This window comes from Trichosurus vulpecula, chromosome 7 (genome assembly GCF_011100635.1).
Source record: "Trichosurus vulpecula isolate mTriVul1 chromosome 7, mTriVul1.pri, whole genome shotgun sequence".
Lineage (NCBI taxonomy): Eukaryota > Metazoa > Chordata > Mammalia > Diprotodontia > Phalangeridae > Trichosurus > Trichosurus vulpecula.
The window spans coordinates 15920707-15947560 of NC_050579.1; the positions used below are offsets into that span (position 1 = coordinate 15920707).

At 41.0% G+C, this 26854-nt stretch overlaps 2 protein-coding genes and 1 pseudogene across 2 annotated transcripts in view; 2 read left to right on the forward strand and 1 right to left on the reverse strand.

The window, feature by feature from the left end:
• Positions 1-26854, forward strand: part of MAP3K13 (mitogen-activated protein kinase kinase kinase 13) — a 143633-nt gene that overhangs the window by 12466 nt on the left and 104313 nt on the right. Inside the window, exon 2 of the mRNA XM_036767005.1 lies at positions 25911-26041. The gene's annotated coding sequence lies outside the window, so the exon portion shown is untranslated. The remainder of the gene's footprint in view (positions 1-25910; positions 26042-26854) is intronic.
• Positions 3599-4169, forward strand: LOC118857436 (annotated as a pseudogene).
• On the reverse strand, positions 17710-21895 carry LOC118857437 (disintegrin and metalloproteinase domain-containing protein 8-like). Its single transcript, XM_036768119.1, has 2 exons — positions 21799-21895; positions 17710-20942 (listed from the first exon to the last, which is right to left on the reverse strand). The coding sequence occupies exons 1-2, from the start codon at positions 21893-21895 to the stop codon at positions 17710-17712; spliced, it is 3330 nt and encodes a 1109-aa protein (XP_036624014.1).

The window sequence follows — 26854 nt, forward strand, 5'->3', positions numbered from 1 at the left end:
ATGTAGAAGGGGGTAAGGTTATGAAGGGCTTTGAATGCCAAACAGAGCATTTTGTATTTGATCCCAGTGGTAATTGGGAGCCACTGGTTTACTGAGCATGAATAGGTGAAAGAAACTTCACTTTAGGAAAATCACTTTAGTGGCTGAATGGAGGAAATATTGGCATGAGGAGGGACTGGAGTCAGGCAGCTCCTCCCCCCTCACCCCCATCCTCCACAGCCCTTCCCCACCCCAGCAGAAGTGGGGTGATGAGGGTCTGTACCAGGGGGTGGCAGTGTCAGAGGAGAGAAAGGGGTATGTTTGAGAGATGTTGTAAAGGGGAGACCAACAGACATCATATCAGATAGGAGGGGTGAGAAAGAGGAATCCTGGGTGACTCCTAGGTTGTGAGCCTTAGGGACCAGGAGGATGGGTGGTTTTGCCTTCTACAGTTGTAGGGAAGATAGGAGGTGGGGGACGGCTTAGCAGAAAGATAATGAGTTCCTTTTTGGATGTAGTGAGTTTAAGGTGTCTACTGATCATTCACTTTGAGATGTCTGAAAGACAGTTGGAGAAGCCTAGACCTCTAGGTCAAGGGAGAGATTAGGGCTGAATAATAGATCTGAGACTTTTTTGTATAGAGATGATCATTGAAACCTTGGGATCTGATGAGATCACCAAGTGAAGCAGTACCTAGCAAGGAGAAAAGAAAGCCCAGGACAAAGCCCTGGGAGACACCCAAGGATCCAGCTAAGGAGACAGAGAAGGGAGGGGTCAGGGAGGAAGAGACCTAGGAGAAAGGCTGTCCAGAAGACAGCAAAGAGGAGGCAAGAGAGTGATCAACACCATCAGAGACTACAGAGAGGTCAAGGAGAATGAGGGTTGAGAGAAGCCATTGGATTTGGCAACTGAAAGATCATCAGTAACTTTGGACAGAACATTTTTGGTGGAATGATGAGGTAGGAAGCCAGATTGTAAAGGGTTAAGAGAGAGGAGAGAAAGTGGAGGCGCTGGGATAGAAGGATCAAGTGAGGGTTTTTTCAGGATGAGGGAGTCGTGGGCATGTTTATAGGCAGTAGGGAAGGAGCCAGTACACCGGGAGAGATGGAAGCTAAGTGAGAAAGTAGGGATGACAGAGGGGGCAGTCTGTGGGAGGAGACAGGATGGAATCGGACCATTTGGGCAGTAGAGGGGTTGGTCTTGGTCAGGAGTGAAGCCACTTCATCACGTGTAACCAGGGCAAGGAGGAGAGAAGGTCGAAGGCATCTGAGGCATAGGACATTAGGAAGAGGGAACAAGGGGGGAGTTCATGGCTAATGGCCTCAATTTTTTCTGTAAAATATCAGGCAGAGTTCACTACAACGCCTATGCCATCTATTGTCAATTCTCAATATATTACTGTCCATTTGATCCCCTCCTTAGTTTCTGTTAATAATATTGCCCCACTATGTGTTTTTATTAAGAAACTTTTTTCTTTCTTTTTCTCTCCTTTTTGTCTTTGTATTCCCAGTCCCTAGCATAGTGCCTTGCACGTATTCATTGCATAAATGTTTGCTGAATTGTCGAATATCACTCTTCAAAAGAATTGTATTAGTTCCCATTACCAGTAAGAGCATGCTTGTTTTCCACAGCTGTGCCACCATTGAGTCGTAATCATTTTAAAATATGTCTGCTGATTTAATTAGGGGTAAGGTGTTATCTCTAGGTTGGTTTAATTCGTATTTCTCTAGCTGTTAGGGAATTTGAGTAGTTTTTCAATCATATCGATGATTTTTATTCTTTTGAGAACTCCCTGTTCTTTGGCCTGAGTTTCCATTGGGAAATAGGTATTACTCTTATTAATTTGTCAATTCCATAGAAATTTTGGGTGTCAGTTTTATTAAAAATATTTCTGGCAAGGATTTTCTCCCAGCTTGTTATTGGTCGTAGGAAAATTCTTTATTTTTGTACGCTTACATCCATCTCTTTTGCTTCTTATTTCTCTTATTTGTTGAGTTTAGTTAAGAATTCTTCTCCAGAGTTGTGATGATATATTATTCTATTTTCTTCTCATCTTGAAAACACAGTCTCCTTGGAATTTATTGAAGTAACTGATGTGAAATGTGAATCAAATACTATTTTCCCCCATACTGCTATCCAGTTTTCTCAACAATTTTTGCAGAATGAGGATTCCATTCCTCCATTTTTTTGTGATGTTAGATTAACCAAATAGTAATTTTTTATATGTCTTTGGCTCTTAACCTGGATTATCCAGTTCAATTCATCTATTTGCCTATTTTTTGATGGAGTATTAGACCATGTGGATAATTATAGATGTGTAATATAATTTGACTGTTGGTAGCAAAACCCTCCTTCATATCTCCATTTGTCCTTTTAAATAAATTGCTCCTTTACCGAATTGTGAAGTAGCCCATTGGTATTTTGATAAGCATGGAGTTAAATCTTTACATTTAGGTATTCACCATCCTGATTATTTTAGTCCAACATAGGCATGTCCATTGGCTAGCTCTCCAATTTATTTTTCCCTTAACCTTTGTTAGAAGTATTTTATCATTGACTTTACATGGGCTTGCATATATCTTCATAGATTATATAACAAGTATTTCCTAATCCTGTCCTTTTTCTAATTTTTATTTCTCTTGCTAGTGATTTTTTTTTTTGGTTGTTAGCAATATACAGAGGTGCTGTCTTTGTGGGTTTATTATTATATCCTACTATCCTACTCAGTTCATTTCTTTCCTTGGTGTTTTTGGGTTGTTTTTTGGGTTTTCTAAATATGCCTTAACATCATCTATTAATAGGAATGTTTTTTATGATTTTATAGCTGTTCATCACATATAAGGCTAGCTATTTTGAATATTTTTCATAATGTTAAGGAAACATCCTTTCATTCCTATGATTTTTATTATAGGAACTAAAATTTCTATGATTCCTATTAAAAACACAAATGGATATTGTACTTTGTCAAAACCCTTCACTTGAATATAAATTACACGTGTATGTGGGTGAGCCCAGACCTTGATCAGTTAAGTTTCCCTGCCTCCGGCTTACTTGATGACCTTTGCCCTGAAAGGGTAAGTGGTTCCGTTTGTGTTGTGAAGGATGGGAAACCTTAAGGGGCTCGTATTTTGAGAGATCTAGTCACAGATTCTAAGGGTGGGAAAATGGAAGAGGCCCATTCACATTGTATAAAGAAATTATAAGGACGGAAGTGTTAGATCTTTAGGAAATATGAAATTCTACTATCAGATTGATGGAATTATAGGGCAGCTAGCCATTGGCTAGAAGAAACATCAACCACACCCCTGCAGGTGTTGGTTTTTTTTCCCCTGAGGCAATAGGGGCTAAATGACTTGCCCAGGGTCATACAGATAGTAAGTGTCTGAGGCAGGATTTGAATTCAAGTCCTCCTGACTCCAGACCTAGGGCTCTATCTGCTATAGCGCCATCTAGCTGCCCCTCATGAAGGTCTTTTTTAAAAAGTGACAGGAACTGGGCCCTGCTACAGAGGTAAGGAGCAGCATAATCTACCCTCTAGACCGTGCCAACCCACCAACTGGTGCAAGGAGAATGGGAAAATAAGAGGCTGAGAACTTGGCTTATCCCACAAAGTGAGAGGATGCAGGAAATCTTCTCAGGGTTGTCTGGGGACCCACATTCTACAGCTATGAAAAGCAAGCCACCTGGACCACAGAACACAGACTAACCCACGTCACATGTCTTAATTGAAATAATCATTGAAATTTTCAGTTATTATTTAAGTATTTTGTTTTGGACGTTGCAAATAATCTAGCTGAAAATATAATTCATTTTTCCCCCATAACTAAAAAAATTATTGATGGAAGTTTCTAAACTGGAGGAAAAGATCTTGTCCATGGAAATGTAGGAATTCCTGGAATTGCTGCCTTGAAGATCACTCCCATTATGACAATACATGGAGTAAATCTAAAGGAGGCTTTTCCGTAGGTTCAAGAAAGAAGATGCTTTATCCTAATGCTGGCTTTGTCCCCAACTTCATGAAGGGGAAGCCATTCATCTAGGAAGACTAATAATGCAGATGCTGTCCCTGCTGCACCTGGAAAGATCGTTGTCCACCCAGTCTGTTACAGTAGAAACGAACCCATGAAGAAAAAGAGGAATTGGAATCTGGAAGTAGAAATATACGAGTGGCCACTGCCCAGAATGCATGATGGCTCCTCAGCCCAGCAGTCCAGGCTTGGATTCCTGGATGTGAAAGGCGAAAATTAGAAAAACACAAGTGGCTTTTTTTCAATTATGTATTGCTTCCAAATTTCTTCTCCACAACTTGTTAAACATTTTAAGAAGATGATAGATTTCTTGAATAGGTGATTGTTTTATTCTCTCTCTCTCTCTCTCTCTCTCTTTCCCTCTCTCTCTCCCCCCCACCCCCACCCCACATCTTTCTCTCACACTCTCTCTCATCTTCTCTTTCTCACTTCTCTCCCTCTCTCTTATAAAATAGTTTTCGGCTTGCAAAATATTATTGCAATAAAGCACTTTTTATACTTGAAATATTTGCTTGCTTTAAGGTTTAAAACAAAATGCAAATTGGAGAGATTCATTTGTAAAATTAGTTGTGCAATTTATAGCAATTTACTAGCAAAAAGTTTAACATTCTCCAAAGAGTTCTAGTTAGTCTAGTGAACAAGCATTTAGCAAGCCCTTTCTTAATAAACATCATGCTAAGTGCTTGGGACATGCTGAGTTAAAGATACCTACAGAAAATTCAATTGGAGATGTCCAAAAGGTAGCTAGCTGGTGGGGAGATTTGGGCTGGGTGTCTAGATGTGAGAATCATCTTCATATAGATGACAGTTGAATTCATCAGAATCGATGAAATTACCATGCAAAGTAATATTCAGAGGCTATTACAGAGGGTCTTTGAACTTAAATACTTTGATCACTGTGTTTCACTATATTTTGTGGAGAAATAGTTACATGTCATCATCTCGAGTAGTTTTTCTTTTGATTTCATCACAAGTTTTCTTTCATCACTTACAATTTTGAAATTTTACTTTTCCTCACTCCCATTTTTAAAAATTAAGTTTATTTCATTATCAAAAAGAAAAGCTATTATATTGGATAAATAAATCTCATATTCACATTTTACTTCTGCCACTTACTAGCTGTGTGACTATGAACAAGGAATTAACTTCTTTCAGCCTCAGTTTCCTCATTTGTACTATGAGGATACTAATTACTTGAAGTATCAAACTTCAAGGCTGCCTGGAGAATCAAAGCAGGTGATGTTTGTAAGGCATTTGGCAAATCTTACTATGCCATATAAATGTCAACTGGTCTTACCACTTCTTGTTTACTGTTTTATTCTTTTATTTCCATAATTCCCTTTATACGTGCTTTTGGTTTATTAACTTCGTTTTCTAATTTTTTAGTTGCAAGATTAACTCATTAATTTTTTCTTTTTATTGCTTGTTAATAAAAGTGCTCAGGGATATAAAGTTGTCTCTGAGTACTGCTGTCTGCATCTCATACATTTTAATGTGTTGTATTTATATGGCTACTTTATTCATTACAATCTGTTACTGTTTCTATAATTTATTCTTTTACCTTAGCAACAAGTTATTTGTAGTTTCTGTATAGCCTTGCATCACTTGATAATATTGGCTTTGTTTACTCTTTTTACAGATCACATATGATCTGTATATGTGTTTAAAATTTCTGCCTTTCTGAATTTATCTCAGACTTTATCCTGATAGATGATCAATTTTATGGATATTGCATAGGTATTTGAAAAAATATATTCTTATCTTCCTTTCAATTTTCTTCACATACCTAATTTCTTCAGCACTCCATTTATGTCTGGCACTGCCTTTTTGGTTATCTTTTTGTTTGATTTATCATGTTCCGTTAGTGGGATGAGTCTCCCATCATCATCATCGTTATTCGTTGTAATTCTCTGTACGTATTAGTTTTGGGTTTGTTTTTTTTTTTTTTTTTTTGAGGGTAAGGCAAGGCAGTTGGGGTTACATGACTTGCCCAAGGTCACATAGCTAGTAAGTGTGTCAAGTGTCTGAGGTCACATTTGAACTCAGGTCCTCCTGACTCTACTGTGCCACCTAGCTGCCCCTCTTGTGTGTATTAGTTAACTGTTAATTTACAGATTTAGATTATATACCACTAAATGCTATAAATGAGAAGTTCGGTAATTGTCAGTGGCCATCTTATAAGCTCCTTGAGGGCAGGGACTATCTTTTACCTAATTTTTTTTATCCCGGTGCTTAGCATATTACCTGTCTCATAGTAGGTGCTTAATGTTTATTGTTTGATTGTTTAGAAAGCACATTGAGTTTTCTCACTTGACTTCGGTTTTGTTCCAGCGTTATCACTGCAACTCCAGGTTTTCTGCCTTGGCTGAAAAATGGTAAAATTTAATCCATTTTATTATTTTTAATTTTATATATATTTTTTCAGATCAAATAAGTTGCTTGTAGAAAGAATATTTGGGGGGATATTCTTGGGATGTGTTTTTCATCCATCCATTAACGTTTTTTCTTCCTCTTTTTTTTGTAGAGGAATTTAATCAATTTACATTGAAGCTCGTCGTTACACTTTTCCAAGCCATTGTGTTTGCCAGGTTGTTCATTTTGTAATATTATTCTTTTCCAAAATTTAACACGTGTATTAAACCTTAAGCCAGTTTCTCTCCTGTATATCTTTTATGTGTGTTACCCCTGTTTCAGGCAGGGCTGCCTCTCTACCTTCATTTCCTCAATTTTTTTTCTTTATCTGTCATACTTAAAATTAGTTTGTTGGTCTCTCTTCACTTTCCTCACTTCTAAATCTCAAGACTTGGCCTCAAAAATATATGAGAATATATAAACTCAAACTGATTTTGCCCTCAGTCTCTTACCTTTTGGTGTATCATATTCATGGTGCTGTTTCTCATTTTTGTAGAAAAGCCAGTGAAATTCTAATAGGTGTTTGTTTTTTATAAGCCCAATCATTCTTAAGTTGGTTCTTCTTGCTATATTCTCCAAATCCACCACTTTTGTCTAAATTGTTTCCAAACTTATTTCCAGTTGAATAATTTTCATTGTGGACAGTGGATGAAAGTGGGAAAAGGCTTGAGAGAGGAAGATCAATTTGGAATCTATGTGATTGTTCATTTGAGAGGGGATGAAGTCTTGGTCTATGTTGGAGGTTATGTCGGTGGAGAGAAAGGGACAAACATAAGACCTGATGTGAAGGCAATGACAAGATTGGTCACAGATTTGGTATGTGGGGCAAGTAGGAGTGAGGAGCTGAGGATGAGACCTGAGTGATCAGAAGAATGGTGATGCTCTAGACATTAATAATGAAGTTCTGAAGAGGACGCTTTTGTGGGAAAAGACTGTGAGCTCTGTGATGGACATGTTGAATTGTGGTCTGAGCGCATATTGGGATCTCCTCTTGCTTCCAAGACTCTTCTCTGCTGGCACACCTCCCTACATTATGCAACAGACATTCATAAGGAGAAGGAAGAGGAACTTTCCACCTTCTGACTGCGGTGAACTGTAGGTTAGAGACCTGCAGAATTGTAGACTCAGTGAGACTCTGCCCACTCTTCCCCAACTGAAAAAAAGCAGCAGATGTTGAACTGGTGTAAGCAGAGAAGGTAAGGAAGGGAACCAAGAAAGGAACTGACTCAGGGAGTCAGTAAGACTTGCTACATTAGGCCTGAAAGAACTGAGACCAGTCCTGTCCTTGCCAGAGTCCTTCTTAGGGCTAGGATCAGGATTATTGAAAGCTTAATCCTTCAATATGATGAGAAGCTGAGGTAGAGGATTACTGTGTACCAGCAGAGGGAGAAAGTGAGTGACAGGGCAATATAAGGGGAAAACGTTGAAAATTCAGTAAAAACCAGAGTACAAGTAGTTATGTCAACAGAGAATCCTAAAATTAGAAGGAAGAATGAATATTAAACCTTCAAAGAAAGCACAAAGCTATCTCAAACATTTCAAAACAAAAGTGAACCAATGCCTAATGAAATGTAGAATCCTATGGAATCCCAAGAAAATATGGGACAATAAAAAGTTCCAGAATGGTTCAAAAGAAAGATGAAATCTATAAGAAAAGAAAATAGGACTGAATATGTTTCAGAATTCATAGTTTCAATACAGAAATTAAGGAAAATAAAACTAAGCAAGTTAGAAAAATCCTTGATTATGAGTTTCTTCAAAGAAGCAAAAGAGAAATGAACATAATTGGAATACAAAAATACCAAATTGGTAGCCGTGTGACCTTGGGCAAGTCACTTAACCCCAATTGCCCTGCTTAAAAAAAAAAAACCAAATTGGAGGACAGAAGAGAAGCAAAAAGCAACTATGTTAAAAGAACACATCATTTCTATATTACTCAAAACCGTTGCCTCTGCATACACAGCAACAGCTTAACAATAATAGGTCTTCAAGAAGAACCAGCTAATTATAGGAAAAATCAAATTAACAAAATAAATGAAACAGGTAAAAAAAATAAGAAACACAATAAATGAAAAAGTAAATCATAACATATAAGAAATAAAAAAGGTTTATTAGAACTTATAATACATAGTTATGTGTAAAAACAAAACTGACAATTCAGAAGAGATAGATTACCTGAAAAAATATAAATTAACCAAAGTAACAGAACACAAGTAAATATATTAAATAATAAAATCTCACAAAAAGCATTGAAGTAGCTATAATGGAACGACCAAAGAAATCCATTTCAGATGGATTTACAGGAAAACCCAATCAAACTTTTAAAGAATAATAATATATATGCTATATATATTATTCTCAAATATTGAGGGGGAAAATACTCAACCAGATGCTTATTTATGAAGGAAATGTAGTTATAATAACTAAACTAGGGAATAACAAAGCAAATAAAATTATACTCATACCATTTCAAAAATTTTAAATAAAATCCTGAGTGAAAGATTAGAACAATTTATTCAGGAAACCGTTCACTCTGATTAAGTTGGATTTACACCAATGATTCAGGGATGATTCAGCCTTAGGTAAACAGTTATCATATCATATTAAAAACAAAAATGTCTAAAACCATGTGATTATATAAATATTTGGAAAAAGCCCGTGACAAAATACAGCATTCATTTATTCAAAGAAAGAGAGAGCCCTACAAAGTATAAGCATAAAGTGATCTTTTTTTAATGATAAACATAAGTATCTGTCTCTAACCAAAAGCTAGCATTAAATGCAATGGAGAAAGAGTAGAAGCTTTCTCTATAAATACAGGAATAAAGTTTTTCTGCTATTGTTTGACATGATTGTAGAAATACTAGTAATAGCGGGCAAGGGGAATAGTCATAAAGATACACAAATAGTCATAAAGATACACAAAGAGGAAACAAAACTGTCATTATTTGGTGATGACATGATGGTTTGATTAGGAAAAAAACACAGAAAAATCATAATTAAAAAACTGAGATAATTACCGTATTAAGTTGCAGGCTACAAAATGAGCCTACGAAAGTCAGCAGTGTTTCTATATTGTAATCACTATATCCAGGAAGTGGAAGTCCCTGTAAAATGCACAAAATATCTGGGAATCAGTCTAACAAAGAACATTCAATAACTATGTAACTGCTATTACAAAAGTCTTCTTAAAGAAATAAAGGACAACTTAACTAGAGGAATATTTGCCACTGATGGCTAAGCCATGCCATGAGTAAAAATGGCGGTATTATTGAAGCTAATTTATTGAAATGAATTAAACTACCAAAGGGATACATACTTTACAGAGTTAGATAAAATCACAACATTCATGTGGAGGAACAGAAGTTCTAGAATGTCATGGGAAATTATGAGGGGAAGAAAGGGTAAAAATGAAGGTGAACATTTCCAGGCCTCAAACTGTATTTAAAGCATCTGGCACTAATTAAGACAATTAGAAAATAAATCAATGGAACGGACTAGACAAGGAAAAATGAGAATAAATGAATGCAACCCAGCATTTGATAAAATGGAACACATAAATTACCTAGGAAAGAACTCTTTGTTTGACAAGAACTACTGGAAAGCAGTCTGGCAATTCAGTTTAGACCAACAGCTTACACCATGTACCACAATAAATTCTAAATTGATTTGGCTTGATTAATAAAGACCATGCCATAAAAAGTGACAAGTAGATCATTTATCCTTCATAGCTAACAGGTAGGGGTAAATTCTTAAACTAAGCATAGAGGTGATTACAAAAGATAAAATAGATAATTTAGATTACATGAAATTGAAAAGCTTTTTGCATGAATAAAATTAATGCAACTAAGATAAGAGAAGTCATCAACTGGGAAAAATTTGTTAGGATGTGAAAAGAGTTTCTAAAATGTCCATCCCTTGGACCTAGAGGTTCTACTGGTGAGCTTATACCCTAAAGAGGTTAGTGACAGAAAGAAAAGCCCAATATACACCAGAATATTTATGGCAGCACTTTAATGTAGTACCATGGAGGAAGAATTGTTGATTTGGTAATAGAATAAAAAAATGTAAATGAATGGAAAAGAAGGTTACCATGCTGTAAGAAATAAGGAATATAATGAATATAGAGAAGCATGGAGAGACTTAATGAAATTAAAGTGATAAAGTAAAATAAGCAAAACCAAGAAAACAAAATATACAATAAGTATAACCATGTAAAAGCCACCACTATAAAACCATCAAAACTAAATGATCTGAAATAATAATGATAGTGCTTGGTCACAACAAAGAGAATAATACAGATGTGAGAGACAATGGGTATGGAACACTGCACGGACTCTCAGAATCTTAAGATATTGATTAGTTTTTCTACACTTTTTTCTTTTCATAAAGCACAGATTTTTTTCCTTTTTTTTTTTAAGTTCCAAATTCTCTCTCTTCCCCTACCTCTTCCATCACCCAATGAGAAGGCAAGAAAAACTAAACCTATTAAAAATATGTAAGGTCATGCAAAACAAATTTCTGTTTTAGCCATATTCCCAAAAACAAGCAAGAAAAAGAATGAGGAAAAAAAATATTCTTCAATCTGCAATCTGAGTTCATCAGTTCTCTATCTGGAGGTGGATCATATGTTTCATAAGGAATCCTTTGGAATTGTAGTGGGTCATTGTGTTATTAAAAGTTACTAAGTCTTTCAGAGTTGATTATATTTAAAATATTGCTGTTACTGTGTAGATTGTTCTCCTAGTACTGATTACTTCACAGCGATTCATGTATGTCTTCTTAAGATTTTCTGGTTTTCTTCTTCATCACGTCTAATAGCACATTATTCTGTTTCCTTCATATATCATAACTTGTTTAGCCATTCCCCAGTTGATGGGGATTCTTTTAGTTTTCAATTCTTTGTCACCATGAAGAGAGCTGCTATAAATAGCTTTTTGGTACGTATGGGTCCTTTTTCTCTGATCTACTTGGAGTACAGAACTAGTAATGGTATTGCTAGGCCAATGGATATGCACAATTTGATGTCCTTTTGGTCACAGTTCCAAATTGTTCTCCAGTGTGGTTGGGCCAGTTCACAGTTCCACTAATACTGCATTAGTGTGCCTGTTTTCCCACATCCCCTCCAGTATTTATCATTTTCCTTTTTTTTTTTTTTTTATTTTAGCCAATCTGATGGGTGAGGTTTTACCTCACAGTTTTAATTTGCATTTATTCAATTATTAGTGATTTAGAGCATTTTTTCATATGGCTATCGATAGCTTTGATTTCTTTCACTGAAAACTGCCTGTTCATATCTTTAGGCCATTTATCAGTTGAGGAATGGCTCTTAATTTGACTCTGTTCCTTATGTGTTTTCAAAATGAGACCTTTATCAGAGAAACTTGCTCTAAAGATTTTTTCCCAGTTTTCTGCTTTTTTAATTTTAGCTGCACTGGCTTTTGCAAAAGGTGCAGAAACTTTTAAATTTTGTATAGATTGATTCTAATATGGGGAAAACATATATAGGGTATTGGTGGCAAGGGAAGGAAAATTTGATTTGGCAAGTCACAACTCACTGACATGACTCAGAAACAGGGCAATGTTGATTACTGAGATCAGAGCAAGAGGTAGAAAGGGAACCTCTCAAGAAACCTCCAAAGCCCCATTCTGACAGATCCTGGCTCCTCTGAAGGAAAAGGTCCTACAGTAGAGGCTCTGAGGCAGAGTTCGGGAGCTGTCCTAATGGGTCCTAGGTAGTCAGGATTGTTTCACCCTATTAAGCCTTCTTCAAAAAGGATGAACGGCAACAACAAAACCCTGCCAAGCTTTCATCAAACACGAAGACACGTTTGACAGATTTGTCAGGGAGCATCAAATCGAACTCTCCAAAGAGCTCCAGTTATTCATCAAGGAGACCAACCCTCTCAAGGAATCTGAGGCCCAAAGGCATATGTTACATGGAGCATATCGTGGTTCTTCTGTTACTACACAACTGCAGGCTGTCAGGTGGATATGAGAATTACCTGCATAGTGGAGTCCTTCTTTCTCAGGCAGGATGCCTGTTAGCATGGCCTGTTAATTGAGACCTGAAAACACATGTGAATGGATCCTGTGATCCAGAAAAGAGCAACTGGAGATTGCACTGCTAATGGCCTGGGACTGCAAGTTTACTGAGGAGCTGAGTGTAATCCCAGAGGATTAAAAACAGGCCTAGCAAACAGTATTAAAATCTAGAGAACTTTCAGGCATTCCTGACGAAAAGACCAGAGCTGAGTACAATCCTTCAAATGCAAACACAACTGAGAAATCTAGTAAATGTATTTGAGCATTGAGAAGGAGCTATGTGATTATGAAATGATACATTTTAATAGAGGGAAAAGAGACAAGTTTCCTTTCAGAATCCCACCAGCTTCTAGGGCCACAGAGGAATCAAAGGAAGACAAACATAGAATAGAAGGTGAATTTGTTCTGTTTTGTGGGTTTTAAGAGGGAAGGGGTTAAAAAAAAAAACAACCCAAAATTAGCCTCTAGACTTGATAAATAAAGAAAGCAGAGATAGATGAACTGGAACAAATCAGATGAATTAAAAATTACTATTTTGATCAGATTCCTTCTCTATATCATCTACCATTCTTTGTAAAAAGAAGGCTAAGAGAAAAAGAGGAAAAAATATAAGAGGATATGAAAGATGGAATATGTGAATGCGAATGGATTAGACAGCAGAATACGTGTTGTTTACAAGTTACACTTGAAGCAAAGATGCACGTAAAATTAAAATGAGATGAAGCAGAATTACTACCTGTCAGGCGAGCTCAAAAAACAAGGGTATCTCAGACAAGGCAATAGTAAAAAATAGACCTGGTTAAAGGGGATAAGCAGGAAAACTATAATACATAAAGATAGGATACATAATTGTATCAGTAATTAAGGTGGGACTTTCTTTTGCTGTTTTCTCTTTTAGCACTTATTTAATCAAGTGCCCTTGAAGAGTCTGGCCTTTGTTTCTTTGATTGGATCAGGAGTCTTTGATGACTTCTTTGCCTCAAGGGAAAGCCTGGTTTGCATGGGTCTGAGTCACATGTTTGTGATGCTTTTAGATCAGTGGGTTTGAGTTACATGTTGTGACACCCTTTGACCCAGAACAGAATATATAAACTCAGAGGTTGGCGTTTTCCTTTGGGGCTCTCACTCGTTGGAAGCGTGTTGGTCTGGAGACTCTGGGTAGCCGTTAAGGAACCCCCTGGCTTTGAAGAAACCCAGATGTTTTGTTTGGGGGCTCCCACTCACTGGAAAAGTGGTGTGTGATTCTGGGCAAGCCATTGTAACTGCCCCCTGGCTTTGCTAACCCAGATGTTGGTTTATATTTGGTCTGTTTATAATGTATGTTTGCAATTTGTTTGTATTTGTTTTGAAGTTCAGGGTGCTGGCTTTTCCTTCTGAACTAAGTGAATGATATTTGTATGTTTAATTAAAGTGAGATTTTTAACCCCTTAGAGTTGCTTTCCTTAGTAAAGCAGATCAAAGAACCTGTGCTGGCAGCTCTTGTTGCATCTTATACCTCAACAGCAGCTGCTAGCCAAATTGTTGTTACAATAATGAAATACTATTAACACTTGTTGTATATGTACCAAATGGCATGGCATGTAAGTACTTAAAATTCAATTTAAAAGTGGGAGAAATAGATACGAAAACTATTGTAGTGTGGAACCTTAGTGTATTCCTTTCAGACCTTGACAAATCTAACAGTTAAATAAGAAATAAGTTAAGGATCTGAATAGTATTTTAGAAAAGTTAGATATGATAGATATGTGATGGTTACTGAATGGAAATAGAAGGACGTATACATACTTCTCATTTGTACATGGTACCTTTGTAAAAATTGACTATGTGATAAGGTATAAAAACTACATAAAAATGCAGAAAAACAAATATTAAACACAGATAATCTTTACTGACCAAAGACTACCAAACTGAAGGTCTGCAGATGTGTTGTGCTGACCTCATTGTTGTATGCCTGTGAAACCTGAAGAGTACCAGCACCATGCCAGGAAGCAAAATTGCTTCCATTTGAATTGTCTTGGGAAGATTCTGAAGATCACCTGGCAGGATAAAATACTGAGGTCCTTTCTCAAACTAAACCAGCAAGCACTCAAATTCTATTGCAGAGAGCACAACTCCAATGGGTTAGCCATGTTATTCAAATGCCAAATGTATGCTTGCCTAAAAGACTATTTTATGGAGAACTCACACAAAGCAAGCACTCACATGGTGGTCAGAAAAAGCACTACAAGGACACTCTCAAGGTCTCTCATAAGAACTTTAGAATTGATTGCATAATATGGGAGACACCAGCACAGGACTGCTCAGTATGGTGTGCCCTTATCAGAGAAGGTACTGTATTCTATGAGCAAGGCAGAATTGATGCAGTAGCTCAAAAGAAACCTAAATTGTGCAAATTTAGAGACTCCACCCCAAATGTTCATATGGACTATTTGTGCCTGAACTGGAGTAGAACATTCTGAGCTCATATTGGTTTGATCAGCCACAGTTGGACACACTGTAACTTGACTCTAACATAGTGATGTCATTTTGGTCCTCTTTGAGAACAAAGGACAACAACCAACTGACCACAATGCAATAAAAATTATAATCAGCAAAAGGCATTTGAAGAAAGAATCCAAACATAAATGGAGATAGTAATTTGATCCTTAAAATTGATGGGTCAAAGAACAAATCTTAGAAACAATAGACATTTGCCTCAAATAAATGACAGTGAGAAAATAGACTAAAATTTTTGGGATACAGCCAAAGTAGCAAAAGTGTGTGTGTGCGTGTATAAAAAATACACACATAAACACTTATGTATATATGTGTGTATATATACACACATGCATACACACTTTCATCAACAAAAGAAAGAACAGATCAATAAATTGGGCATAAAATTCTTTTTTTTTTAATTTAAATGTATTTATTTAACATATTTCGTTTTCAACATTGATTTTCACAACAGTTTGGATTACAAATTTTCTCCCCATTTCTACCCTCCCCCCCACTCCAAGATGGCATATATTCTGGTTAAAATTCTTTTTAAAAAATAGGAAAGCAACAAATTTAAAAGACCAATGTAATACAAAAATAGAAATTATGAAAATCATAGAAAATAAAAAATGAAAAACAAAATATATTTAATTGATAAAAGTAGGTGCTTTTGAGGGGAAAAAAAAAAACAAACCCTTATCTAATTTATTTAAAAAAAGGGGTGGGAGGGAGAAACCAAATAGCCTGTATCAAAAATGAAGAACAGGAACTGAGAACAAATGAAGAGAAAATAAAAGAAATTATTAGAAACTTTTGCTCAACTATATGCCAACAAAAATTAGAACTTAACTGAAATGCACACATATTTGCAAAATGTAAAATATCCAGATTAACAGAACAATACACAAGACATTTAAATAACCTAATCTTAGAAAAAGAAATTAAACAAAAGAACCCTAAAAGTGGAGAAAAAAACCATCCCAAGGGCCAGATGGATTTACAATTTAGTTCAATCAAACATTCAAAGAACAATTAACTTCCAATTTTATATTAATTTAAAAAAATCAAGACATATGTCTATCAGATTCCTTCTCTAAGACAAATACGGTCGTTATGCCTAAACTGGGTAGAAATAAGGGAGAGAAAGAAAACTTAGACCTTATTTCTTCTGATTATTGATACTAAATGAATATTGATGTTAAAAATAGAATAAAATATTAGCAAATAGCCTTTACCATGTTGGATTTATACCAGGCATGTAGCGTTGATTCATTGTTAGGAAAACAATAAACATCATGTTAATAACAAAAATCTCATTATATCAATAGGTCCAGAAATCCCTTTATATTAAAGGGATACTATATATTTTATATTAAAAACACTAGAACGCATTGGAATAAGTGGACCCTTTCTTAATGATAGTCAGCATCTATCTGAAACTTAGAGCTCCCATCCTTTGTAATGCAAAAACACCAGAGGCATTAAAATAAGATAAGGAATAAGGCAAGGATGCTCATTGTCATCACTGTCATTTGATATAACTCTAGAGGCAAAAAAACATAAAATGAAGGAATAAACAAAGGCAAATAATCATGATAATCACTTTTGGGGATAATGTGATGATTTGCTTAGAGATTCAACTAAAAAGTTATAAAAACGGTAACTTCAATGAAGTAAACAGGATATAAAATCAGACTGCAAAAATCATCAGCCTTTTTGTACATTACCAACAAAGCCCAGCAGAAAAAAAAATGGAAGGGAAAATTTTATTCAAAATCACTGCAGAATAGATAAATCGTAAGGGAGCGTACTCATCAAAACACACTGGAATGATATGAATATAACTACAAAACACTCTTTAGAAAAAGAAGACAAAGAATTAAGAGAAGAAATAATTGCCCATGTCTAGGCCTTGCTAATATAATAAAATAATAAAAAAATAAAAATGACTATACCTCCTAAGTTAATTTAAAGGTTTAGTACCGTACTCAAACTACCAAAGGATTACTTTGTAGGACTATGAAAAATCCTAACAGAATTCATCTGGAAAACTAAAGGTCAAGAATGTCAAGGGAAATCAATGGGGGAATGGTGGGGAAATTATGTTTTATAAATATAATGTAATATTATTGTGCTATAAGAAATGATAGGAGAAAGATTCTGAGAAACCTAGGAAGATTTGTATGAACTGATACAGAATCAAGAAATCAGAACCAGGGAAGGGATTTATGCAATGTCCACAGCATTTTAGTGCAAACCAACTTTGAAAGAATTAAGAATTCTGATCAGTGGAATGACCAGTCAGGACTCCAAAAGATTGATGATGAAGCATGCCTCCCAACTCTTCCATGAGGTGGATTGTAGGTGCCAAACAATTCACATTCAGACACAACCAACACAGCACATTTGTTTGGTTTGACTATACTTGTTTGTCACCAAGGAGAGCTTTTAATGGGGGGGGAGGGGTGAATCAAAGTCATCAGAAGGGGATCATAGTGATTACCCTCCCCCACCCACACACCCACACACACAAAAGACCCTAATTGAAACATTTTTTTAAAAGACTCAGAAAAGAATAAAAGGAAGCTCAGAAGGGGACACAGAGGAACAGAACAAAGTTGGTATTACCATGTTAAATATATATAATATATATTTTTTAAGAAGTTGTCTATAACAATAAAAGAAATGGATTTGGCCTATCGGACATCAGACAGGGTGGCAAGCAACTCTAGGAACCCAACAGGAGATCCATGGCCAGTGTGACTTTTCAAGGATACCCTATGGTTTCCCTCTTATATCTATAGATGGGAGAGGCTGCTGTGATCCCTTCCTTCCTTCCCATTTTCCACTTGTAGAATACAAATACCAGGATGGCAAGCACGGCCATCAGGGTCAAGGCCACCAGCACACCCACCAGCAGGCTCCTGTCTTTTATATTTTTTGGGAGCGGAAGCCCGCGCCCTAAACTGATTCTGTCTTGACTCAACAATTCCTCCTTGAGCTCGGAGAGCTTCTTTTGGCAGTCAGGGGGGGCCCAGCCTGGGTCACAGTGGCACTCCCGCTTGTGGTTACAGACCCCCCGGTCATGGCACTTACTAGAACAGTTCCTGGCTCCATAGATGCTGAGGCCCTGGCATCTCCTGCGGTAGCACACCTTCTTCTTGCCACACTTGGTGCCTGGGGCCACCATCTGGAAAGGGCTGTGGTTCTCACTCTTGGTAATGGCAAGGTCACAGCTTTCATCCTCCAGGAGGAAACTGCACAAGTGCCTGGTAGACCTCTTGGGGCTGGGCCGGGAGCAGGACAAAAACCTACACTTGTTGAGGCCCTGCTTAGAAGGATAGAACGCTTCCGTGCATCCTTTGGGCAGGTTGAGCAGGAAGCATTTGTCTGTGGACACATCTGCCCCCCTGCCCCAGAGTGCTTGGCACTGCTGCTTATATGTGGGGCAGGCCCCATTATAACAGTAGCCATTCCAGCACGGGGTGCCATTCTCTTTGTAAACATTCTCTGGACACTTGGGCTGCTTGCCATCGCAGTATTCGGCCAGGTCACAGGCATTCTGGGCCTCCCGGCAGATTTCCCCAGCTGGCATCACCTGGCATGCCTGGCAGCACTTCCCCTCCGTGCACTCAGCCCCTGGGGCCAGCCGGCAGCTCTTGGGGTTACAGCACTGGTTCAGACACTCCTCGGGTAGGCCACAATCACACTCCTCCCCTCGTTCCAAAAAGTTGTTCCCGCACACAGGCCCTTCCTCCAGCTTCTCCAGGGCAGGGAAGTTGTTGAGGCAGCTCGAGGAGAAGATGTTCCCCGCAAGAAACTTGTGCAGGTTGTACTTGCTGCAGCTGCTGAACCTCTTGGGGAGGACCGTGCCGAACGTGGAGGTCATGATGCACCTGTCCTCCTGCTTGTTCTTCTCACACTGGCAGCCCCGGATGTTTTCATCATGGTTCATGCCCAGGTTATGGCCCATCTCATGAGCCAGAGTGGTTGCCACTCCAAAGGGGTTCATGCTGTAGTCGTGGCTCACGCCCCCCGAACCTTCTGTACACATGGAGGCCAGTCTGGCCAAGCCCACATCAGTTCCCCCAAAACTCACCCCTGTGATCAGCTGGGCATTGTCATGCTTCTTCTTCCTGATGAGGTCACTGTCCCGCCACTTGAGAAAACTGGACAGGGTAGCCTCTATGTCGGAGTCAATGGCAGCCTTGTTACCTTTGTCCCATATTTCCAAACCAATTAGAATTACCCGGAAATTGATCTCCTGATAAAGCCTGTCTACATGATTGACGATCTCCTTCACCCGATGCCTCAACTTCTTTAGGCTTTTATACTTCTTGTACTCCCCATGGTCCACTACCACAAAGAGCTCCACATAGTGGGTGTCCTTTGGGATGGATCCAGGTATCCAGTTCTTGGGCATAGAGACGGCCTCCATCATTGTCTCCAGTTCTCCCTTCAAGCTGACCTTACTAACTCCACAAGTTCTATGTTTCCCCTTGAGATTTTCTTGCTTATAGATGGCATGTTTCCCCTGGTCACTCCTGTGTCCATCACTGATATGTTTCTCCTGGGTGGTGTCATGTCTCTCCTGATGACTGACAAGGCTGCTCTGAGTGGTTCTGTGTCTCTCCAGATCACTGTCATGTTTCTCATGGGTGCTGCCATGTCTGCCCTGGGTGATGCCATATCCCTTGTCAGTGCTGTTATATCTCTTGTTGGTGCTGTCATGATTCTCATGAGGGCTGCCATGTTTCTCCTGGATGATGCCATGTTTCTCCTGGGGACTGCTATGTTTCTCCTGGGTGATGCCATGTTTCTCCTGGGGGCTGCCATGTCTCCCCTGGGGGCTGCCATGTTTCTCTTTGGTGATGCCATGTTTCTCCTGGGTGATTCCGTGTCTCCCCTGGGGGCTGCCATGTTTCTCTTCGGTGATGCCATGTTTCCCCTGGGTGATGCCATGTTTCTCCTGGGTGATTCCATGTCTCCCCTGGGGGCTGCCATGTTTCTCTTCAGTGATGCCATGTTTCCCCTGGGTGATGCCATGTTTCTCCTGGGTGATTCCATGTCTCCCCTGGGGGCTGCCATGTTTCTCTTTGGTGATGCCATGTTTCTCCTGGGTGATTCCGTGTCTCCCCTGGGGGCTGCCATGTTTCTCTTCGGTGATGCCATGTTTCCCCTGGGTGATGCCATGTTTCTCCTGGGTGATTCCATGTCTCCCCTGGGGGCTGCCATGTTTCTCTTCAGTGATGCCATGTTTCCCCTGGGTGATGCCATGTTTCTCTTGGGTGATTCCATGTCTCCCCTGGGGGCTGCCATGTTTCTCTTCGGTGATGCCATGTTTCCCCTGGGTGATGCCATGCTTCCCCTGGGTGATGCCATGTCTCCCCTTGGTGATGCCATGTCTCCCCTGGAGGCCTCCCTGTCTCTCTTGGGGACTACCATGTTTCTGCTGGTCCAGGGGTTCAATCAGATGGATGATGGAGTCAGCCTTGAAAAAGCCACGGATCCCTAGACATGTACTGATGCTGGCAACAGAATTCTGGTAGCCTTCCACATGACCCTGATAGAAGCAGTGCTGCCCGATGTGCGGTTTCTTGGTCACTTCTGTGCCATTGGCCAAGGTGTAGGTCTCTGTGTAGTCTGACCCTACCAGGTGCCTGTTTCTGCGGAGGTGGAGGGTGAAGTTGTTGCCTCTCAGGCCTAGGAGGTAGCGGATGGTCTCAGGATACAAAGTCGGTCTTGAAGAGAGTTCATTCAGAGCCCCTGAGATGGGTAACCGGAAAGGCTGGACCACTTCATACTGTTCCACATGGGGAAGGTGGCCCATTGGCAGTGGAGGGAGTGCAGAGAAGCCCTGGCACTCCCTAAGAGCACTTCCCAGGCAGAGGAGGAGGAAACAGCCCCAGAAGCAGGGGCCACGGGGGCACATCCTGGAGAGTGGACAGTGCCTGCCACCTCGCCAGGGATGAGGTCCTTCAGTCAGGGCTGCCACACCACCTGTTGGGGTGGGGATGTGGCTAGGTAGGGCATGCTGTACCCAGCTCCTGCCCCTCTGCCTGGGCCTCCAGACTCTCGTCCCCTCCCCCTCCTGCAGTGATCTCACAAAGGGCTTTCTACCCAGCAGCCTTGTGAGGTGGGCAGCGGCATCCCCCGCCCTCTTCTGCCTGGCCCACCACTGTCTTCTCTAGTTTTGAGGCGTTCTTTGTGGTTGCAGTCACTTTCATTGGTGCACATAGTAGGACCTCAGTAAATATTTGTGGGATGGAGTGGATGCGGTTCTTAGTCTCTGTTTTGAGATCTATGATGACCCCTCAGGAATTCTGTTGCTGTTTGCCTACCAGTGTCTTTGCTTGGTCTTCTCCCCACAGGTAAATTCCTTCAGTATACCCTATGGACACTTCCAGGGAACTCTTCCCAGAAGGCCTTGGCTCAGGTTCAGTACCTATGGGGTGGTTTCTAGGCAGCACAAACCAGGGAGGGTCACCACATTACAGGGTGAGAAACACTCGGAGGGTTCAGTGGATGGCAAGCTCAGTGAGTGAACAGTGTGATCCAGTCACCCCGAAAGCTCATTCTTTCTGAGATAACTCTCATGGGTCATTACTGAAACTGACAGACAGACCTGTCAGTGCTGAAAGAAACCCTTTTATTTGGCCTGTTTCCCGAAGGGTTCTATGACTTAATTGAAGACACCCAAAGAAATGGGAGTCAGGAACAATGTGGGAAGAGTTCTGGAGCAGCCCCCTCACACTAGGGCCAGTGCTGACACCTCCAGACTAGTGCACCCTCTTGAGCCCCACATGATTTGGTTGGGGACCAGCCCCTCCAAATGGGGTAGCCTGAACCCCCTCACAGCAGGCCAAGCCAGACTGGGAAGAGATGCAACCAAGGGTCTCGCCAGGGAGCTTTGGTGTGTGGCCTTGGGCCTTGGGCGAGAAGGAGGAGTCCATAATAGTCTAGGATGCTTGGGTCAGTGCTTCAGGGTAACTGGAGCAGCTTGAGAATCAGGTCTGTTCAGGTGTAAGGGTCATTCCAGATGTTCTGTAGGGTTGGGAAAGGGGCCTGGCTTAGGCATATCTGGTTGGTTTCCTACCTCAGAGGTCACAGACAAAGGAGAGGCCCCTCCACCAAGGAAGTTAGAGGGTTCCAAAGTCTAAAGGATTCCAGAGAAGGGGTTGGGCGGCAGGGAGGGGGCCACCAGGCCAAAGGAGAGCTGGGTTAGGGAATGATGGACAGGAAAGACTGGGCCCGAGCAACCAGAGGTGTTGCGGACTGCTGTGACAGGCCCAGAGGAGAAGGGAGGCTCTCTTGCCTGGCCCTGGGCCAGGCACCGCACTTCTAAAAGTTTGTTCTGTTCAGGGAGATGGGGCAATGAGCTGGAATTCATGGAATACATGGTCCAAGGACTCATTGGATGGCCGGGATGGCCAGGCCGGGATGGCCACGTGGCTTCTGCTGGCTCAAGGAACGGAGGCTAATTAACCTAAAGAGAGGGAACAGGAGGAGACATAAAGAAGCAGAAACTTAGATGGCCATGACAGCTGGCTTTGAACGTTTGAAAGCCTTCAGGTAGGCAGGGGCTTAGGGTTATTCTCTGTGGCTCCAAAGGGCAGAATTAGGAAGAGTGGACGGATGTTGTAGGGAAACAAGGCTTCTTCTCAGCATAAGGAAGACTTTCTAACAATTAGAACTGGAAAGAGGAGTGAACAGCTTTGTTAGGCAGGGAATTCCCCGTCACTAGAGGTATTCAGCTTATTGGTGATGGTAGAGAAAGGGATTTGCACTTCAGGCAGAGGTTCTACTGCATATGCTCTCTAAGTATATGACTTAAAAAGAAAAGAATCAGAGCGAGTAAACAAGGTTCTGAAACGCCCCCAGCTAAGTTGACCCCTAAAAGCACCCTCATCAGCCCAATGGAATGAATAATGGTGGACGGTCAGGCAGTGCTGAGCAAGGGAGTATTAGGAGGTCAAGGGCCCTATTGGAGACTGTGTTCCCACAGCATAGGCAAGTGCCCGGTTCTGTAAGGGCAGGCCTGACCAAAGGATGCCCTCTTGAAGGCCTCTCGAAGGACACCTCTTCATCATTTAAAGGCCTGCTTCCCCGGTGGGCTCATTTTCCAGGCCTCTTATCCATGAGCACTAATATTGAGGGGGAAGATAGAGCTTCAGGAACATCGAGATCCCTTTTGCTCCTTGCTGGCAACCCTGAGGAAGTGTTTGATGAAACAAGAACAGAAAGACTTGGCCAAAGCCAGGTTGGGGATTGGCAGTGAATTTCAGTTGTCAAGACCACTGCGCTCTGATACCGTGAATGATGAAGACCCAATACCAAGTCCAGCACGAGATTGTTTCTGCCAGTCTCGGGCAGAATGCTTCCTTATGTCATTTTTTTTCCAAATAACTCAATCTCCTGTGTGATGTGGGGCAGGAATGAAAGCTGGACATCTTAGTTCCAGATCCCAAACATAGCTAGGAACAGGGAGAGGGGAGAAAGGCATCTATGATGAAATTACATCCAGCCTGAGCCTCTCCTCCCGCTGCAGAATAAACCATCTCCAGGCCTCCTGTGATGTGGGTGCAGCTTGAGGGCTAATTCTGCCTGTGGTGGTGGTTGTGTGTGTCTGTGTTGTGGTTTGTCCTTCATTCTGGAAGAGGACAATGACTTCGGGAAGCGACAAGGGGGCACCCAAGAAATGGGAACCTTGCTTACTCGCTCTGATTCTAGCTGGCCCTCCCTTACCTTTCATACTTTCTCTAGTTCAACCAGATTAATTGTGGCAAGGTTAGCCTAATGCCCTCTTTCATTTTCTTTCCCCAAGTGTCTGAAGGTCAGTGGCTGATTTTGACTTGTAGAATGAGTATCATTTAAGAAATCCTCCTGATGCGTCCCCACATAATCTTAACACACAGAATTTCAGTTTTGAATTAAGAGATGCGAGCCCCCTTCAGCTGTCAGATTTCCATCTATTTGTTTAATGCCGACATTGCTCAAATGCTCCAAGGTTTATTAAGCAACTTACTTTCATCATCCCATTTGAGCCTCACAGTCACTCTAGAGGGTAATGATACAGTTAGTATTATCCCCATTTTATAGGTGGGGGGACTGAGATTCCGTAATCATGCAGCTAATGTGGGTGAGGGGGATTCAAGCCTCCCCTGGCTCCAAGGTCCAGCTGGCTTCCCTCCATGCCACGTGGCTTCTCTGATAATAGATCAAGACTTAGGCCTCTGCAAGAGAACTCACAGTGCTGGAAAGGCCAAGTGCCAGAGGATTCCCCGGATTCAGAGATCAGAAGACCTAGGTTTGAATTCCACCTCCGCCACTTGCTGTGTGACCAGCAGCAGGTCACAACTTCCAACTTCTCATTTTAAAAAGGAAGCTCCTATGGTTGTTGTGAGGCCAAGTGACGCCAAATATAAGAAATGCTTTGTAAACCATAACGTGCTCGGTGGAAGTTGTGAATGGCCTGGCTGATTGAGCCTCCATACTTTAAAAGCTTAAAAATCTAACTCTGACTATTCCCCCTTGATAGCAAAGCAATCAGTTCTAACTGGTGGGTGCATCATGAACCAGCCTTGTCAGACTGGCCACGCTTTACTCCCTAGCACCTCCCCTTCCCTCTGAATCCTGCCCCTAAGCCTACAAAGGGGAGAGTCTCCTCCCTTGGGGCTCCACTCAGCATCCCTCCCTGCCATTTTCCAAACCAAAATGTCCCTCCCTGGCCTCCATAGCATTTAAAAGTTGTCATCCCTAATGGAATGTGTCAACAGGCAATCAGAACTTCTTAAAACCTACTTGAAGACTAGGCTTTTTTTTTTTAAGTAAATCATTATTTTATTTTTTCCAATCACACATAAAGATAGTTTTCACCATTCATTTTTATAAGATACTGAGTTCCAAATTTTCCTTCCTTCCTCCCCCCCTCCCTAAGATGACAAGCAATCTGATATAGGTTATACATGTGCAATCATGGAAAACTAGGTTTATTACAAGAGAAACGAATGCCTATGGAACCCAAAGAGTTCACCATCCATACGGAAGTGTGTATTTTTATAATAGCAGGACAAAAGGAAGAGGAGATGCCAGGAATCTCCACCTAGAGGGGTGTGGCATGGGAGGGGGAAAGGTGCAGTAAGGTGGTATAAGAACAAAACCCCTCCTGAAGGGGGTACCCTTGGGAACTACAGCCAGACCATGTCTTTATCGACAAGGGTCCTAGCTGTGAAGCAGTTTCCCAGCCTAGGCAGACTGACGGCACCTGTCTCGACTCCCAAGGACATACAGGGCACCCAGCTTGGGGTGCAAACAACAAATTATGTTAGCTTTGGTGGGGAAGGGGGTGGCTTTGTCAGGGCCTCCTGAGTGCTTGCAACCCAGTGTTTCTGGAAAATATGGCAACTCCAAAAGACTAAGTTCAGGGGACCTCTTAACATTCCTTAACAAATGTAAACTCCTCGAACACAAGGCCTTTGTCTCGACTTGTATCAAGAGAGCCTGGCACATCATAAGTGCCTTTTCATTCATTTCACTCATTCTTTTTTTTTTTTTTGAGAGGGGAAGGGAAGGCAATTGGGGTTAAGTGACTTGCCCAAGGTCACACATCTAGTAAATGTGTCAAGTGTCTGAAGCCAAATTTGAACTCAGGTCCTCTTGACTCCAGGGCCGGTGCTCTGCTCACTGCACCACCTGGCTGCCCCTGTTTCACTCCTTCATAACAGTGATTAGAGGCAATATGCTTTCTACCCTCTCAGGCATCTTGAACCACGACTATGGAGCCATGTCTTACCATGCAGCCAGTGATGTGTGGAGTCAGAGGAGGGTGTCTCCATTTTGAGGAAATCCGATTTTGTTTTAACCTTCTGTGGTCATAACAGCCAAGCTCCTTCCAGAGGAGGCGTCCCTGTCTGCTTAGGGCCGCAGGGCGGATGGCCGCTTTGTTCATGTCTTTCTTGGTGGTTTCAGAGAGAAGACTTCTGGGCCCTTCGTGGGTAACTGCAAGAGAGCGGCTCCATTTGCCTGACCTGATGGAGAAGCACATGGACGGTGGCATTGAAGGATATGCGTCCTCCCTGTCGCTGGAAGCCTGAGATCAGGTGCCCTGTAGTGTTCACATTATGCTCTTTTTTAAACGTTTTTTTAAGGTTTTATTTTAAATGTAAACTTTATTTGGACTTCCATTGACAAGTACGGGTCATCATGTGATATTTACAATGGTGGTAATAATTAATAATAATAATAAGCACTTACATGGTGATTTAAGGTTTGCAAAGTGCTTTATAAGTATCCCATTTAATCCTCAGAACAACCTTGAGACATAGGTGCTATTATCCCATTGCACAGATGAAAAAACCAAGGCAGGCAGAAGCTCATATGACTGGCCCAGGGTCATACTACCAGTAAATGACTGAGGCCAGATTTAAACTCGGTCAGATGTTCCCAACTCCAGGCCCAGCACTGTATCCATATACAAACAAGACTCTAAGGAAAACTAGGGTGTTCACTGCAACCGACCAATGGGCAGAAAAGCCAAGAAGTTGTCAATGACCACACACAGCGGTCACTTCTGTTGATTAGTGAACATTAACCCCTGTTTCTCCCATCCTCACTTGATCCAGCCATCCCACAGCTCTTCTCCCTTTTGTGGCCAGGCTCCTTGGGAAGATCACAGAGAAGAGGACCCAAGACTGGGCCCACCTCCAGCAAAGGAGACAGGATTGGTCAGAGAGGGAGGAGGAGAACCAGCAGAGAGTGTGGGGTGTCCCCCTGCCACCCCCATAGCCAATCAGTGGTCCAGGCCTGTTGTTCCCTCCTTCTCTCCTGGTATAGGCCCTCATCACTTCACATCTAGACAATGGCAATCACCTTGATCGGTCTCCTTATCTCAAGGCTCTCCCCAGTCCAGGCCA

Excerpts from the sequence above, each read along its gene's own strand:
- LOC118857437 (XM_036768119.1), bottom strand. The coding sequence starts at position 21,895 with ATGGACTCCTCCTTCTCGCCCAAGGCCCAAGGCCACACACCAAAGCTC. Across the intron at positions 20,943-21,798 it reads CCAGTCTGGCTTGGCCTGCT|GTGGTGTGGCAGCCCTGACT; the intron begins GTGAGGGGGTTC and ends CCACCCCAACAG.